The sequence below is a fragment of the Nannospalax galili genome, unplaced genomic scaffold (genome assembly GCF_000622305.1).
Source record: "Nannospalax galili isolate Female #2095 unplaced genomic scaffold, S.galili_v1.0 scaffold492, whole genome shotgun sequence".
Classification (NCBI taxonomy): Eukaryota; Metazoa; Chordata; class Mammalia; order Rodentia; family Spalacidae; genus Nannospalax; species Nannospalax galili.
Genome location: NW_008332217.1, coordinates 28,879 through 46,354, shown reverse-complemented (window position 1 = coordinate 46,354; position 17,476 = coordinate 28,879). Strand labels below are relative to the sequence as shown.

The following is a 17,476-nucleotide window of genomic DNA, read 5'->3' as shown; positions in this document are numbered from 1 at the left end:
TATCTATCTATCATCTATCTATCTGTCATCTATCAACAACTGTCATCTATCATCTATCTATAACTAGCTATCTATCATCTATCTATCTATCTATCTATCCTCTATCTATCCTCTCTATCATCTATCTATCCATCCATCTATCATCTATCATCTATCTATCCATCTATCATCTATCTATCCATCTATCATCTATCATCTATCTATCTCTATCATCTATCATCTATTTATCTATCATCTATCCATCTATCTCTATCATCTGTCATCTATCATCTATCTATCTATCTATCTATCATCTATCTATCATCTGTCATCTATCAATAACTGTCATCTACCATCTATCTATCATCTATCTGTCATCTATCATCTATCTATCATCTATCTATCTATCCTCTATCTATCTTCTATCATCTATCTTCAGTATGTTACAGCTGTAATGAAATGCTTTGCCCCGGCCCATGGGCCTTCAACGTTCAGGGGTCGGGAGAATAACCTGAAGGAATGAAACAAACAAGGAACGCGAGGAAATGGAGGCAAGACAAGGTTCTGATCAAGCCTCAAAATTTTATTGAAAGCAGCAGGCATATATACTGGTAGTTGGGAGGGGGAAGGTGAGGAGAAGGAAAGTGCTGGGCAGACGCTAATTGGATGCTATAGCTAGGGAGGTTTATTTCTTATCCTAAAGGAACATCTGCTAACGGCTATGGTGAACATTTCTCAGGACTAACATCTGTAGTAGACATTTCTCAAGGCTGACTTGACCTGGGTCACAAGTTGTTTTTCTACATTCTTTAACTAAGTGCTAACTTATAGAAACTTACAGAAAACCATAAGGCTGTTTTTTTCTCAAGGCCATAAAGAGCAGGAAACCTTAAAGCTCTTTTTTCTCAAGGCCATAAAGATGTGCAGGAAACCTTAAAGCTGCCATAAAGATATTTTTCTTCTGGCCTTTTGGCTCCCAACAATCTTCTATCTATCATCTGTCATCTATCAATAACTGTCATCTATAATCTATTACTTGTCTATTATCTATCATCTAGCATCTCTCAGTCTACCATCTATCTACTTATCTTTTCAAGATCTACCAATGGACTGATTTTTCCTCCCTCCATTCTTTTTCCCTCCCTTCTTCCATCTGTCCCTACTTTCCTTTTTGCTCCCTCTTCCTCATTATTTATTTATTTATTTATTTATTTATTTATTTATTTATTTATTTGGCAAGGACTCACTATGTAGCCCCAGCTGGCCTGGAACTTGCCATGTAGACCAGGCTGGCTTCAAACTCACAGAGATCTGCCTGCTTCTGCCTCCCAAATGCTGGGACCAAAGGTGTACGCCACCACAAACCCAGCCCTCTCTTCTTATTTCTAATCTATCACCCCACCAAAATGTCAGAAGGCAGACAGGGACCTCGTCTAGTTCACCATTTGATCCCCAGGGTCTAGATCAATGCCTGACACTTAATAGACAATAAATATGCATTTGAAGGAAAATATGTTACTATATACATTTATGTTCAAAATAATTTATTTCAAAATATAATTTTAAAACACTTATTTGTGTGGAAAGGCAAATTCATCCAAAGAAAAAGCAATCTGTAAGCAGTCAGTGTGCAGTTTGGTGCTAAGAGATGGGCATACATCCCAGAAGGGCCGGTCAAGACAAACGTGAACAGTTAAGATTTATGTCAGAACTCCTCCATCAAGGACAGGAGCAGGTATCTGTTGAGTTGATCAGCATGTGGGATATTCCTTCAGTTTCTGTACTGTTCACAGTATATCAGCTACATGCAGAAGGCACTTTTGAGCTTAATTTGCATACTAACAGTTGAACCAGTGGTTCTCTACTTTTTTAAAAAAAATATTTCCTCTTACATCTTTTTTTAAAATATTTTATGTGTATGCAGGTATTGCCTGCATGTACGTAAGTGCACCCATGTTGTGCAATGCCCATGGAAGACAGAAGAGGCTGTCGAATCCCCTGGAACTAGAGTTATGGACAGTTGTTAGCTGCCATGTGGGTGCTGGGATTCAAACCAAGGTCTTTTGCAAGAACAGCCAGTTTTCTTAACCATTGAGCAATCTCTCCAGCCCCTGGTTCTCTACTTTTTAAGAATATTTTTTTAATTTTATGTGTATGTGTATTGCCTGCATGTATGTGAGTGTACTTGTGTCACGCAATGCCAAGGAGGTCATATGAGGGTGTCAGATCCTCTGGAACTGGAGTTATGAATGGTTGTTAGCCACTACGTGGGTGCTGGGAACTGAACCCAGTTCCTCTGCGAGGGCAGTCAATGCTCTTAACCACTGAGCCATCTCTCCAGTCCCAGTTCTCAACTCTTGAAAATCAACCAAACAGTAAGTCAAGCCCTGGTCTGTAGTCTTCCCTAACCTCTGGGATGCAAAATACTCCCAGGATCAGTTTAAGCAGAGAAGGCAAAGACACTGAGTGCCAGAAAAATGCTCACGTCTCCCTCCACGTCCATCAGACACGCAGCATGAGCACAGCCCAGCAACAGAAAGGTGAAACAGTGGTGAAACCAGGAGGTGGCAACAGGTGTTGGTATTTTCTTAATTTACCTATTTATTTTGGTTTGTTTAGTTTAATTTATTTATTTAGACAGGGCTTCACTATGTAGCCAGACTAGACTAGAACCTTGATCTTCTTGAGTATTGGGGTCACAGACACATGCCACCACACCTGGCTAGGCAGCAATGATTTGAGTATTGTCTTTGCTTTTTAATATAATGTAATTATAAATTAAAATAACTCATTTTTAAAATAATGGCAGTGTTTAACAACCAGTTTTCAGATCTGAAAGCATGCCAGCCAGCTCCAGGAAGCCAGTACAAGCCAGCTCCAGCATGCCATTGGCTATGAGGGAAATCTCTAGAAATAAAGAGCAAGGAAATCCCAAGGCTGGCTTCAGGGGCTGCGCTGGTCGGGGTGGGAAGGCATGGCTGATAAGGCAGGTTGGGGCAGCTCCCCAGTGTCCAGGAACTAACCCCGTCTTGTTGGTGTCTTCCTTACATGACCTCCAACCTCAGCCACTTCCTGGGCTCCATCTGACTGACTCTTTACGGTGCCACAAAGGAGGGGTCCTCAGTGAGCAGAAATTCCCTGAGGCCTCCTGAAAACCCTCCTGAGAGGGAATCAATCAATATACCCCAAGGGACCCCACTGTCCCCATTCTGCAGATAAGAAAATTGAAGCTTGAGGGAGTCATTTCCCAAGATCAATAGCACACAAAGTAGATGCCACACTAACTAGCATCCAGTGTGTCCCTCCAAATCCCTTCCTTCCTGCAGAGCTCCCTGCCCCACCTTGGAAACGGCTCGGCTCCCAGCACTTGTCATGTGCTGGAGCTGGCCCTTGCATTCCAGGGTGCTGACTCTGGAATCAAGGTACCAGCTGTCCCCAGAGCCAACTGATGGCACCTTGCTGAGCATTTTGTTCTGGCTTTCCTCTGTTTGCCTCAGATCCTAGTGCCTCATAAATAACTGGGTGAGGGAATGAGAGGTGTGACAAAGACAGAGCTCAGAGAATGCTCTCACTATAAACACTGCAGACATACACCAAGTCCATGGGGAAACTGAGGCATGAAGCTAGAGCCTCAAAATGCGGAATTTGGGGTTCATCTCGCCCCAACAAGAGGCCTCATCTGGGGCTGGGTTGATTCCAGAAGGAAATCTGGATCATGGGCTCTGGGCCCAGCAGACAGGGAGCTGGAGATGGATTGTTGAAACCAATGTTCCAGCATCTTCCAGGCAGACAGACTCCTTAGGAAGCCTCAGAGACCCCCAGGCGGTGGTACTGGAAGCCATCGGAGTTCTGCCTATGGCCAGCGCTCCTCTGGAACCTGTGAAGGAGAGAGATCATGAGAGCATCAGAGGGCAGCAGGCCTGGGGCCTTCCCTGCACAGGTGGCAATGAGTATACAGGAATGTGTCCCTGCCTGTACCTCTCCTGCCCCGCCCCCTTTTTTTTTTTTTTTTTCTTGAGACCAGGTCTTCCTGTAGCCCCAGCTTGCCTGTGACCTGGAACTCCCTACGTAGACCAGGCTGGCCTCAATCTCACAGAGATCTACCTGCCTCTGCCTCCTGAGTACTGGGATTAAAGACATGTGCCACCTTGCCTGGCATGAACATTTTAAATATGATAGGCCTATTTTAAATATGGTAGTTCTATTAAGAGCTCTCCACACTGATTTCCATAGTGGTTGCACCAGTGTGCAATCTCATCAGCAGTGACTGAGGGTTCCCCTTTTCTGCACACCCTCTCTCCCTCCCTCTCGCCCCACACTTTCCTGCCATCCCTTCCTGCTTCCTTCCCAACATTCATTCCTTGGTTCTCTTGCCTTATTACCCACAGCGTCCCCATCCCAGCCACAGTGACCTTTCTAAACACCAAAGCCAGACCCTGTCACAGCCCTGTGGGAACCAGCATGTTGCTCAGCCTAATACCCAGGGCCGTGTCCCCACCATCTTCCCCCATCTGCCCATCACACCCCAGCCACACTGGCCTGGTGTTGCTCTCTTAAATCACCCAAGTGGTCTCTACCCCAGGGCCTTTGCTCTCGAGCTTCCCGCTGCCCAGAACATTCTCTCCCATCTCTAAGGCTGTTGGCCCTTTCTGTTCATTCAGGTGTCAACTTAGTTGCTCCACTACCCTTGAGCACTTCACGCATCCACAGGGGTGAGAACTCCAGGCATCAGGAAGTAAGATGGGAGGAGAAGAGGCCGGCATCTGGCATCTGGCAAAGGGCAGGACAGCCTGAAGGTCTGGGGGGCCCTTGTCTGAGGCTCTGTGCCCCACACCCACCATCTACCACGTACCCACTCCTCTGGAACAGCTGTTCTATCTCAGTCAATGACTGGCCTTTTGTTTCAGGAACAAATAGGTAGATGAAGGCCAGGCCGAGGACAGCAGTCAGCCCATACAGCAGGAAGGTCCAAGACAAGCCAATGGCACCTTGGGAGGACAGAAAGATAGGAATGTGGGTGGGCCAGGGTCCAAGCATTCTGGTCCTGCAGCCCAGGCCATCTGGCGGGTCCTAGGTCAACACTGAGAGCTCTCCCATGCAAGGGCTGTGGATAGCTGGTTTGCAGAATGGCCGACAACTGTCAGATGAGGACCTGAAAACAGGAACATGACTGGCCATCCCTGAGACAGGAACCAAAACAAGAGCAACTTGCATTTAGGAAAAAGTCCCTGAGTTAGAACACCTGAGCCAAGGAACAGCTGCAGGGACCCAGCCACGACAAACCTGCCCTAGAGGTCCTGTTCCGGAAGGCTTCCTCTGCAAACTGAGCAACCAGGAAACTGAGCTTCAGTCAGTCTATCCTGGGTCTGAGCCCAGAGGGCAGGAAGACAGGGACCACTGTTCCAGCCCAGAAAGGAGGGCTCTGCAGGGGTTGGGGTCTCTGAACCAGGGACCAGGATGGAGAAGACACCAAGTCCTCTGAACTCAGTGGTCCAAGACAGGGAAAGGAGGCTTGAAGGAAGGACTCTGCAAAGTGGGATGCCGGGTTCTGTGTGGATGCCTTTCTCTCTGGCAGCCACGGCTGCTCCTCCAGCATCCTCTCTGGCTGTGGGACTTGCCCTGGGCTAGGTTGGCAGGACCAGGCTTGTCTTCTGACACCTGTCTGGTCTTTATTACCCATTTTCCCATCTGTGAGATGGGGTGATGATAGGGCACAGTTCTAAGAGCCCTTCCTCACCCCTTCCCCTCTCTCTTGTCTTGCTCATCCATCCCACACAGAAATGTGTGAAGACAGGGGCTGCAGGGAGAAAGATGCCTGGGCTCCCTAAGACCAGGCTGGGAGACCATCGTTGGTGGTCTTCTCCCCCAAGTGTTTCCATAGCCCCACAAGCTGGACACAGAAACACTTGGTCACAGGGAGTAGGAAAGTAGCTGAGCCCTAAGAACTGTCCGAAAAAGCTCTGGACCTCAGAATTGCTGTAGCCACTGGCTCCAGGAGGGGCAAGTGATCTTGCTGAGCCAATGAGGGCTGCCTCCAGTGAGAAAGACACTCTAGAGATGTGCAGGCAGCCACCTTTGCACATGACGCAGGTCTGACTGGGAATGAAGTCCCTGGGGGGCAAGCAGGGCTGAGAACGAAGGGCAGCTGCTGTGGTAGAACATCAGAATCAGCTCTGCCTGGAGCCAGCCACCGCCCTCTTTCTGGTGATTTGAGATGAAATTCCCCCTTTGGCTCACAAGCTAGGCTGTGTTGGGTTTTATGCCACTGTGACCCGGCAAACGGAAGATTTGCCTCTGGAGGAAACTGTTCCTGGGTTCCACAGGAAGTGGCCTGGGGTGAGGCCAGAGCACTCACCCATGACATCGAGGAAGGACAGGCTGATGAAGAGATTGGCTGCCCAGTTGAAGCTGCTGCAGAAGGCAAAGGCTCTCCCTCGGATCTCCGTCGGGTAGATCTCACTGAGGACCAGCCAGGTCACTGGGGTGAAAGCAACAGGGCTCCTGGGCACCATGAACCAGGCAGGCCACCTCCCACTCACATAAGTTAAGCCCACTGTCAGACTCCCGACCGTAGATTCTCCCAGCTGTGCGCCACCCCGACATGTTCCTACAAGAATCGCTGTAAATGACCATTGTCTCCACTTCCTGGGACTCAAGACCAGAACAGTCCTAGGCAGACTGAGACGGCTGGGTTTTTCTTATCTGCCTCATTAAACTCCTTTCAAGCCAGACCTGTTGATGGAACAATCCAGGGTCAGAACCTGAAAGAACCAAGGCCCATCCAGGAGCCCGAGAACTTGAAGTTTAAAATCTGGGGCACCATAAGAAACTGCAAATGTGGCTAGGCCTCAGCCCTAGGAGCACCCAGACATAAGCAAAGAGCCTTGAAGCCTCAATCACCCACCACAAAAGCTCCAGGGCACCACCTACGTTGTCCCTGGGCTGACCACCAAGCGGGGAGCCCTCCTACCTGGTCCAAATCCAAAGGAGAAGGCGCTCACATAAACCATCATGCAGATCAGGGCAGCCCAGCACAGCAGGGTGTGCTCCTGAGGACTGGGGGACTCTGGGGTGACGGCATTCAGGGCTGGCTCCAAAGATGCTGAGGTTTCTCGGGCTCCTGGATGGGCCTTGGATCTTTCAGTAACTGAGAAGACTGGCTGCCCTTGTTCCCTGCTGATTCTTGGCAATGGTGGTGGAGATGAACCCTTGAGCAGGCTTGAGCTTCCAGGCAGGTCTGTCTGCTGGGTGGCATTGGAAGGGGTCAGGCAGCTGGGGCCTGAGTCCAGGGACACGGCAAAGCTGACCAAGCCTATGCCACTGACAGACAAGGCCATGAGGGCACAGCCAGACAGTAATAGGACCCGCCGGCCCACACGGTCCACCAGCCCCATGGCAGTCAGGGTGGCTGCCACCTTCACAGTACCGAGCCCCACAGAAGCCAGCACGGCTGAGGAGCCCCCACGGAAGCCAACAGAATGGAAGATGGTAGAGGCGTAGCACAGCACATTGGGCTGCCCTGTAAACTGCTGAAACAGCACCAGCCCCAGCCCCACTGCAGTCCGGCCTCGCATGCTATCCCGGGCCCTGAACAGGTCCAGAAAGGTGTACCGAGGCCACCCCAGCTTGCTGGCCTCCCCTCCCTGGAGCGGGATGAGATCCTGGTGGGCTGCCGTCCTCTCTGCACTGGCAGGGAGGAAGAGGAGACTAAGGGACTGCAGGAGAGCGGGTGCAGCTGCCCAGCCAAACATGTGCCTCCAGCCCCAGGCAGTGCCAGCCAGGACATAGTTGAGGGTATAAGAGAGCAAGATGCCCACAGTGATGCCTGCCTCATAGAGGGACACGAGCACGCCTCTCTGCTTCGGCCCCACCAGCTCTGACACATAGATACAGCAAGCCATGGATGAGAGTGAGATGGCAAAGCCAACCACTGAACGGCCCAGGAGCAGCCAGGGCAGGGAGTCAGCCAGGCCCAGGCTCAGGCTGCCAGCAAGCAGCACCACATTGCTCCCCAGGATGGCTTGTCTCCTGCCATAGCGGTCAATGAGGAAGCCCCCGAACAGGGATGCAAGGAAAGCCCCCAGGAGCAGAATGCCCACCAGGAGCTCCTGCTCCAAGCAGCTCAGTCCAAAGGCCAGCTGCAGTGGCAGCAGGGCACCGGATATGACGACTAGCTCATAGCCAAAGGTCAGGCCACCTAGCAGAGACACTGAGGCACACAGGGGCAGGACAGGTGGGTGATGACCTGGAAAATAGAAGTGATAGGGCAGGGCTCAGAATGGCTCCCACCAGAGGGTCTATGCATCCATCTTCCTATCTGTCAATTATCCATCTACCCAGCTGTCTACTGTTCAACCATCCGCCCTTCCTTCCTCCTTTATTTCCTCCCTTCCTCCTTTCTTCACTCCTTCCCTCCTTCTTCCTTCCACCTCTTTCTATTCATCCATTTGACCAGCCAATCATCTATGCACTCAGCTGCTTTTCTCCCTCCTTCCCTGTTCCCTTTCTTCCATCTACCCACATCCATCTTTCCTTCCTTCCAAGCATCCATCTCTTTCCTTCCCTCCCTCACTCCCTTCCCTCTACCCTAAAAATCCATCCATCTTATCCATCCAGCCATATCTCTAGCCTGCCTGCCTTCCATCCACCTATCAACCCATCTATTTATCCCCATATTTATCTGTCATTGACCCCTTAATGTGCCCAACCATCCATTGATTTATTTTTTATGCATTTTTTAAAGTTTTACATGTATGCATGTATTGCCTGCATGTATGTAAGTGCACCCGTGTCGTGCAATGCCCAAGGAGGACAGATGAGGCTGCCAGATCCCCTGGAACTGGAGTTACAGACAGTTGTTAGCTACCATGTGGGTTCTGGGATTCAAACCTGGGTCTTCTGCAAGAACAGCCAGTGTTCTTAACCACTGAGTCATCTCTCCAGCTCCCATCCATTGATTTACTGATCCATCCATCCTTCCCTTCCATTTTTTCAACCCACCTATATATTCCATCCACACTCACTCACACCCACCCATCCAAATGTGTTTATTTGATTCTGCCACACACTGGCTGAGATCCTGAGGCTAGCATCATAGTGGTATCTTCAAGGACCTGATGCTCGGTAGGACAGGCAGATTAAAAAGTCCATAACATAATTTCAGGCAGTGATAGATTTCCTGACGATGGTGCACGGTAAGTGGATTTGGAGCATGAGGAGCACTGGGGGTCACTGAGGAGCACTGAAGGGCACTGAGAAGTACTGGGGGTTAGTGAGGAGCACTAGGGGTTAATGAGGAGCACTGAGGAGTAATGTGGAGCACTGCCTTAAACAGAGGAGTCAGCTAAGGGTGGACATTGGAGAAGAACCATGAATGCAATGAGGGTGAAGCCAGGGAAGTCAGGCAGGACAGACCAGACAGAGGGAAGCCCAAGCCCAGAGTCCTGAGTCAGAACAGATTTGGGTATGCCAGAGCAGCTGTGAGGAGGAGCAGCTGGGCCATGTGCCACTCGATAAGGGCCAGGCTGGTATAGGACCTGTGTTCACCTTTTCTCAATGATCTCACAGCAGCCCTGCACCATCACCAGCATCCTGCTCCAAGGTACAAAGAAGTTAACTTTCTCAAGGTCACACAGTAAGGGGCAGAGCTGATGTGGTTGGAGAGCACAAGGTCTTTGAGCTCTGAGCTAAACGGCAAGGGAACCTTGGGTGAGTAACAAGAGATCTGAAGCCGGAGAGGCCTGCAAGGGCCAGATCACATGGGCTCTCCAGGTCACCAGGACAGGGAGGAATTTCTTTCTCAGGGAACACAAGCCTTTAATGGCCTGTGCTGGGAGTAAGGTGATCTGTGATCTATTTTATTTATTTATTTGTTTATTTATTTATTTATTATCTTAGGTTTTTAAAAAAATATTATTTTTTGTGTATGAGTGTTTTACCTGCATTTGTGTAAGTGCACCCATGTCATGCAATGCCTGTGGAGGTTAGAAGAGGGTGTCAGATTGTGGGGTCACTCCCTCTCCTCGTGGGTCATTGGCCACCAGTCCACGAGGACAAAGGGAGCAGAAGCGACGAGCGGGGTCAGGACGGCCAGTGAGCACTGACGGAAGAAAGCCCTTCCGGGGAGGCCGGTTCAGTGATACAAACAGCTCCAGACTCAGTGAGACAGCTCCATTTATTCAGTGGGAGGACTGGGGAAAATATAGTGTGGAGGCAGTAGCCAAAGCCTCAGCTGATAGGTGCTCATAGTATGCTTTATTTACATGTGGCGGTGGGCTCCTAATGTCCAACTACCGGGCAATGCCTAATTATCACATAGAAAAAACCTGGGGGTAGTTTTTACTCCAGGTAACTATGCCAAAGGTCATGTTCCAGATAAGGTCAGACATCCGTGCTTGGTGGCACTTTCCAGGTAAGTCAGGAAGAGAGCAGGAGGCCCCCTGCTGACAAGGGGAGTCCTTCCATATGGCACCGAGCCCCTTAGAGCTATCCAGACATGGAGGACTACAACCCTAACAGCAGGGTTCCCCAACATCTGATCCCCTGGAACTAGAGTTAAGGATGGCCGTTAGTTGCCATGTAGGTGCTGGGAGCCAAACCTGGGTCCTCTACAAGAGCAGCCAGTGCTCTTAACCACTAAGCCATCTCTACAGACCCCTATGTTTTGTTTTTTGAGACAGGGTCTCTCAGTAGCCCAAGCTGGCCTGGACCAGACTGACCTTGAACGCCCAAAGATCTGACTGCCTTTGCCACCTGACTGTTAGGATTAAATGTGTATGCCACCATAACTGGTATTTTTAATTTTTAAACAATTTTGCTGTCCTGTGGAGATGCTGGGTGAGGTAGGGATAGTGTCATCAATATCCATTCGCTCCTTTTATTTGTTTCGGTCATTTTGAGACAGGGTCTCCCTGTAGCCCCAGCTGTCCTGGAACTCGCTATATAGATCAGGCTGGCCTCGAACTCACAAAGATCCACCTGCCTCTGCCTCCTTGGTGCTGGGACTAAAGGTGTGCACCACCACGTTGTCCAGCTTCACTCCTTCTTTTAACTTGAGGAACTTGGAGGGCTGTAAGGCCATCTTAACATGGTGATGAGGACAAGACAGTGTGATAGATACTAGGAAGCCAAAATTCTATTTTCACAGTTCATGTTCTGTGTGACAGGCCAGTCTCTTTATCTCGCTGAGGAATGCTGCACAGGCTGGCCTTGAACTCCTGGCTTCCAGAGACCTTCCTGTTTCAGCCTCTCAAGTAGCAGGGACTACAGGCACATGCCACTATGCCCAACTTGAAGAGAGAATTTTTGAGTACATGATAAGGGCATATAAAAAACAGTTGTGAGGTTGGAGAAATGGCTCAGTGGTTAAAAGCACTGGTTGGTCTTGCAGAGGGCCGGGGTTCAATTCCCAGAACTTACATGCTGGCTAACAACCATCCGTAACTCCAATTCCAGGGGATTTGATGCCCTCTTCTGTCCTCCAAGGGCATTACATGACACGGTGCACCTACCTACATGCGGGCAATATACTCATATGCATAAAATAAAAATAATAAGGCCTGGAGAGATGGCTCAGCAGTTAAGAATACTGGCTGTTCTTGCAGAAGAACAGGTTCAAATCCCAGCACCCACATGGCAGCTAACAACTGTCCACAACTCCAGTTCCAGGGGACCCAACAGCCTCTTCTGATCTCCACAGGCATTGCATGACATGGGTGTACTTACCCACATCCAGGCAATACATGCATACACATAAAATAAAAAAAAAATATTTTTAAAAAATTTTTGAATTCAAAAAGATTTTAGAAAGAAAAGATAAATGAAAGGCTGTAAAAAAATAAATTTACAAAGTCCAACCTTACTCTATCTTCTGCAAATGCTCACAACTCATGGGACAACTGAACATAAAATATACAAGAAATTGTACAAATCCTTCCCTGAAGATAAGATGTACCTGACAAATAAGAAACACAAAAGAAGAAAAGGTATTCTGCCTCTTAGTCATTAAAAAAGTGAAAATTGGGAGGCAGAGGCAAGGTGGATCTCTGTGAGATTGAGGCCAGTCTGGTCTACATAGTGACTTACAGGCCAGCAAGTGCTACAGGAAGCCCCTGTTTTAATCCCAACACTCAGGAGACAGAGGCAAGCAGAGTTCAAGGCCAGCTTGGTCTACATAGTGAGTTCCAGGCCAGCTGGGTCTATAGGGAGATGCTGTCTCAATAAATAAAAGGACCAATAAATAAATAAATAAATAAATAAATAATTTTTAAAAATAGTTGTGGGGCTGGAGAGATGGCTCAGCAGTTAAGAGCACTGCCTGTTCTTGCAGAAGACCCAAGTTCAATTCCCAACACCCACATGGCGGTTAACAATTAGAAAATTCAGTTCCAGGGATCCAATGCCCTTTTCTGTATTCTGAGGATACTGCACGACACAGGTACGCTTACATACATGCAGGTATAACACTCATACACATAAAATAAAAATAAATAAATAAATATAAATAAATAGAGATTTATGGAATTTGCTGGTAGAACACCTGCCTCGCATGAATGAGGCCCTGGGTTCCATCCCCAGCAGCACCACCAAAGAAAGAAAAGTGGGGCGTGGTGGCACATGTCTTTAATCCCAGCACCTGGGGGCAGAGGCAGGCAGATCTCTGTGAGTTCAAGGCCAGCCTGGTCTACATAGTGAATTCCAGGTCAGCTGGGGCTACAGGGAGACCCTGTCTCAAAAAGACCAAAAAAGAAAAAGAAAGAAAGAAAGAAAGAAAGAAAGAAAGAAAGAAAGAAAGAAAGAAAGAAAGAAAGAAAGAAAGAAAGAAAAGAAAAGAAAAGAAAAGCCATTGGTGGGAATCGGGCTGTTTGCCGGACCCAGCTCCTTCATTAAGACACATTAAGCTGTGTGTTGCTGTAAAACAGTAAACCAGGCTGTGAGCCCAGGTTAAGGCAGGAGGATCACAGCAAGTTTGAGGCCAGCCTGGTCTACACAGCAAGACCCTGTCTCAAACACAAAAATGAACAGCAGAGGAGGAGGAATAAGGTAAAAATAACCGTCTGCTGGGAACAGAAGGCCCACGTGCCAAAGACTGTAGGATGCAGTCAAAGAGGGAAACGATTTTTACCAGAAACTTCAAAATAATCTGAACATCAATTAAGTCTTCAAATAAAAAATCGAGGAAAATAACCCCAAGAAACAGGTGGAATTCGTGAATCTAAAAGTAGATGTTAGCCAGGCGTGGTGGCACACACCTTTAATCCCAGCACTCAGGAGGCAGAGGCAGGCGGATCTCTGCGAGTTCAAGTCCAGCCTGCAATCTTTTCCTTTACTAGACCCTTCCAAAAGGGTTTAAATATGTTCTAAAAAAAAAAAAAAAAAAAAAAAAAAAAAAGAAAGAAAAAGTAGATGTTAATGAAATGGGTGGCAGGGGGAGAACAACCCCAGGGTAGGTAGATAGGTGGTCACTAAACCTCAATGGGATGGCACTTAGGCCAGGGAGGGAAAGAAGAGACAGCAGTAGAAACAGAGGGAATAAGAAAGGGGCATGGGCAGAGACGCTAGAGAAAGACCCCGCGTTGCTGACAGATGGAAGCACAGCATGGCGACCCAGCCTCTCAGCAATGATCTCTCCTCATCCTCGACTCACTCATCCCTAGGTCCCCACAGTCACTAAGTCCCTGCCTTTAGACTGCAGGGAGCCCCCACATTCAGAGTCCCTAAGATTTCAGACAGCTTCCAAGTTCACCCTGAGTTTCTGCTTTCTGAAGCTCAATTTGCATTGATCTACCCTGAGTCTGCTCTGCCTGCTGCTTCTACTTACCATGCTGCCAATGCACTGCTTTTCCCTCCATTCCTGCTTCTGGCAGATCAGTGAAGTTTGGGGTTGCTCGCTCATCTTCCCCAGAGATCCATTTTCTGCTCTCTTAGAGCAGTATTGTCTAGGAGAACGTTCTGGCACAAAAAAATTTCTATCCCAGTACTGTTGCATATAGCAGTAACCAGCCATGTGTAACACAGAGTATGTGGATGGTGGCTCATGTAATGCAAGGGCTGGAGTTTTATTTCAATTAATTTGCTTACAAACCAGACTCTTAATGCCCATGATCTTCAGAGTAAAATTTAATACTAACAATATTAGTAACTCAGCCCAGTGTGTTTGGTCACTGCAACACTGGTAGTGAAGTGTAGAGGTTATTAATTCACACATTTAAACTTAGATATTTCTGCAGGGCTGGAGAGATGATTCAGTGGTTAAGAGTATTGGCTGCTCTTCCAGAGGTTGCAGGTTCAATTCCCAGCACCCACATGGCAGCTAACAACCATCCATAACTCCAGTTCTAGGGGATCCCCACACCCTGTTCTGAACTCTGCCGGCTTTGCACATGGTGCACTTACATACATGCAGGCAATACACGCATACACATAAAATAAAAATAATAAATAAAATTTAATTAATTTTTTTAAAAACTTAGATATTTCTGTAAGCATCTAGAAGGAACCAGCAGTACCTGTCACCCCCATGCCCACTCCAGACACGTGAAGAACATGTATAATAAGGTAGCCAGATTTATTGAGTGCAGTCTCTGGTCCAGCACCAGGCTTAATAACTCATTTGCTTTATACCACAACTCTATCAGGTGCGCCTTTGTACTGCCTACAAGGGGATAAACTCATGCCAGAGAGGGGAAGTGCCTTGCCCAAAGTCAAGGCCAGGCAGTCAATGGTCCTAGTTACTTGATCACAGAGTTGTGCTCTGTTCTCTCACTCCTGCCTCTTCCTAGTTGTGAAACAATGTGTATGCAGAGGCAAGAGTTTATGGTGTTATCATAATCATCACCCATTCTGCTCACCTTCCCTGTACCCCATGACCCTCTGGTCACTCATCATCCCAGTTCCTGATCTAGGAAGTACTCCCAGATTATTCAACCTGGTCCCACTTATCCTCACTTTCCCTGGTCCCTGGAGGTAACTCCCAGAGGGAAGGCTCTGCCAGCCCACGTGAGGCAATTATTATGGCTCAGATATGAATTGTACTCTCAGAAAGCTCATGCTCTTATGGGGGAAGGGGGAGGCTTAGTCCTTCAGCAGCAGTATTATTTGGGGAGGTTCTGGAAACATTAGGAGGTAGGACCAAGTTGGAAGAAGAAGGTCGCTGGTCACTTCCGCCACCATGGTGTCCTGCCCATATGCTTGGGGCCAAGCCACCGTGGACCAAACACTGACACTGTGAAGCAAAATAAACCCCACCTACCGTCAGTTTTTCTTTCAGTTATTTGGGTCACAGCTTTGGAAAATGATGAATACAGAGAACTGATACCAGCCGTGGGGTTGTTGTTGTGACTATGCCTGACCATGTGGTTCTTGAATCTATGGAACCAGTTTGTGGGAGGGTTTTGGAAGAGTTTGGAGATGTGGACTACAGAAGCCCTAGGATGCTATAATCAGGACTTAATTGATGAGACTGGTCTTAGCCAGAATACAAACAGGAATGTGGGCAGTGAAGGCCAGGCTGTGACGTGTCAGACAGGAACAAGAATTCTATTGGGAATTGGACTAGTGGCCATTGTGTTTCATTCTGACAAAGAATTTATGTACATTTTGTCCACACCTTGAGTCTTTGTGGGATGCTCAATTTCAAAGTGATAGACTAGGGCTGGTGACATGGCTCTGTGAGTAAAAGTGCATTCTGCTGTACAAGCCTGACAACCTGAGTGTGATCCCTGAAATTCACAAAAAGCCAGATGTGGCCGGGTGTGGTGGCACACGCCTTTAATCCCAGCAGAGCCAGCCAGGTGGATCTCTGAGTTCAAGGCCAGCCTGGTCTACACAATGAGTTCCAGGACAGCTGGGGCTACAGAGAGACCCTGTCTCAAAAAGACCAAAAAAAAAAAAAAAAAAAAAACGGGGAGGGGTGCTGAATTTTTTACATCCTTCAACCCGAGGCGAACGAGAAAAACCGGTGGGTTAATCCCAGCACTCCTAAGGCAAGAGACAGAACTGGCTGGAAGCTTGGGGGGCCAGCTAGCCTGGAGTACACAGAGCAACAGGAATAATTGGACGGTGGCTCAACAAGGTAGAAGGAGAGACCCAACTCCCAAAACTTTTCCTCTAACCTCCTTCCATAGCATGCACACGCATGCACTCCCCCCGCCACACAAATGGTATATCTTTTTTTCTTTTCTTTTTTTTTTTGAGACAGGGTCTCCCTGTAGCCTCAGCTGTCCTGGAACTCACTAAGTAGTCCAGGCTGGCCTTGAACTCACAGAGATCCACCTGCCTCTGCCTCCCAAGTGCTGGGACCACAGGTGTGTGCCACCATGCCCAGATACAAACAGTATATCTTTTAAAAGCAATGCACTGATTAAACTGGTGCAAGGCAATCCAGCATTCAAGCTATGGCACAGTTATTGTTAGCTGTTGTTATTCAGATTTACAGTGATAATTAAGAGCAAAAAACAACAGTAGAGTGGTCAGAGACGCCTGTGTGAAGTTGGGGCTATGGGAAACAAGGTTTCTGAAGAGATTAGCACCAGTAGAAATAAGCCAACCATATTATATTGGGACAATAGGAAAAATACCTTGAGGGCACCTAGAGAATTGACCAAACCCCCCCAATGTGGCCTCAAAGCTGTATGCTTTTTATTGTTATTATTATTTATTAAATTAAAAAGAACTAATGCATTTCCCTGTTTTATTTTCTTACACCAGCTAGGCATTATTTATCTCTCCTCTCTTCCTGCCTAGCTCTCCCTCTTCCCTCCCCAGTTAAAGTATCCCCATTTTCCCCATTTCACCCTTGATAGCACCTGTCTCCTATGGTATCCCCTCTCTTGAGCTCCTTCTTTCTCTTTATCCCCATGGCTGTATGCTTTATTTAAAAGTCTTTCCTTTGAGAGTGGAGAGCCTTTGGCACAGGGGCTGGCACAAGGCCACCTAGGAAGTCGTTCACTATGATCAGCTGATCAGGGACTCTGAGGCCACAGTAAGCCATGGTCCCAAAGGAATCTACTACCCCTGGAGCTGATGACAGAATGTTGGTGTGGATATCACAGGAAGTTAGAAGTGCCAAAAATATGGACCATAATATATCAAGGAAAGCCACAGAAGAGCCAGCTCAGAGGCCATGTGGGCTTCAGTCACTGAGGCCATAGGGGCAGGGCTGCCTAAGCCCAGGACACTGTGCACCCCAGATGCCAGGCACAGATCATCAGGAACTAGTAATTGCCTTCCTGGGTTTGGGTCTTGATTTGTTCCAATCCTTCCTGATGTTCTCCTGTTCCTCCCTTTGGAATGAGAACGTTTATTCTGTGACATAGCTGTGTGACCTTGGGTAATTCACTGAACTTTTCTGAGTCTCCTGGATGCACAAATGAGATAATATCTATCTCAAAGCCAGCACTGCCTACTATGATTCTCTACAGAACATCCTAGAATGGGGCTTAAAGGGCTAATTCAAATCACCCCTACCCTCACCCCTCACCGCCCCCCCCCCCATTTT

General features: G+C 47.9%; 1 protein-coding gene across 4 annotated transcripts in view; it reads right to left on the bottom strand.

The window, feature by feature from the left end:
* Positions 1 to 2,206: 2,206 nt before the first annotated feature.
* The window catches only part of Slc2a10 (solute carrier family 2 member 10), a 24,835-nt gene continuing 9,565 nt past the window's right edge, over positions 2,207 to 17,476 (bottom strand). For 3 of the 4 annotated variants that reach the window (XM_029560796.1, XM_029560797.1, XM_029560799.1), the window contains 4 exons: positions 6,950 to 8,224; positions 6,335 to 6,457; positions 4,832 to 4,967; positions 2,207 to 3,856 (listed from right to left, as the gene is read on the bottom strand). In XM_029560796.1, the coding sequence (XP_029416656.1) occupies positions 3,778 to 3,856; positions 4,832 to 4,967; positions 6,335 to 6,457; positions 6,950 to 8,224 (1,613 nt within the window). In that variant the 3' untranslated portion in view covers positions 2,207 to 3,777. Of the gene's footprint in view, positions 3,857 to 4,831; positions 4,968 to 6,334; positions 6,458 to 6,949; positions 8,225 to 13,798; positions 13,930 to 17,476 lie in introns of all 4 variants that reach the window. The other variant, XM_029560798.1, reaches the window with a different exon arrangement.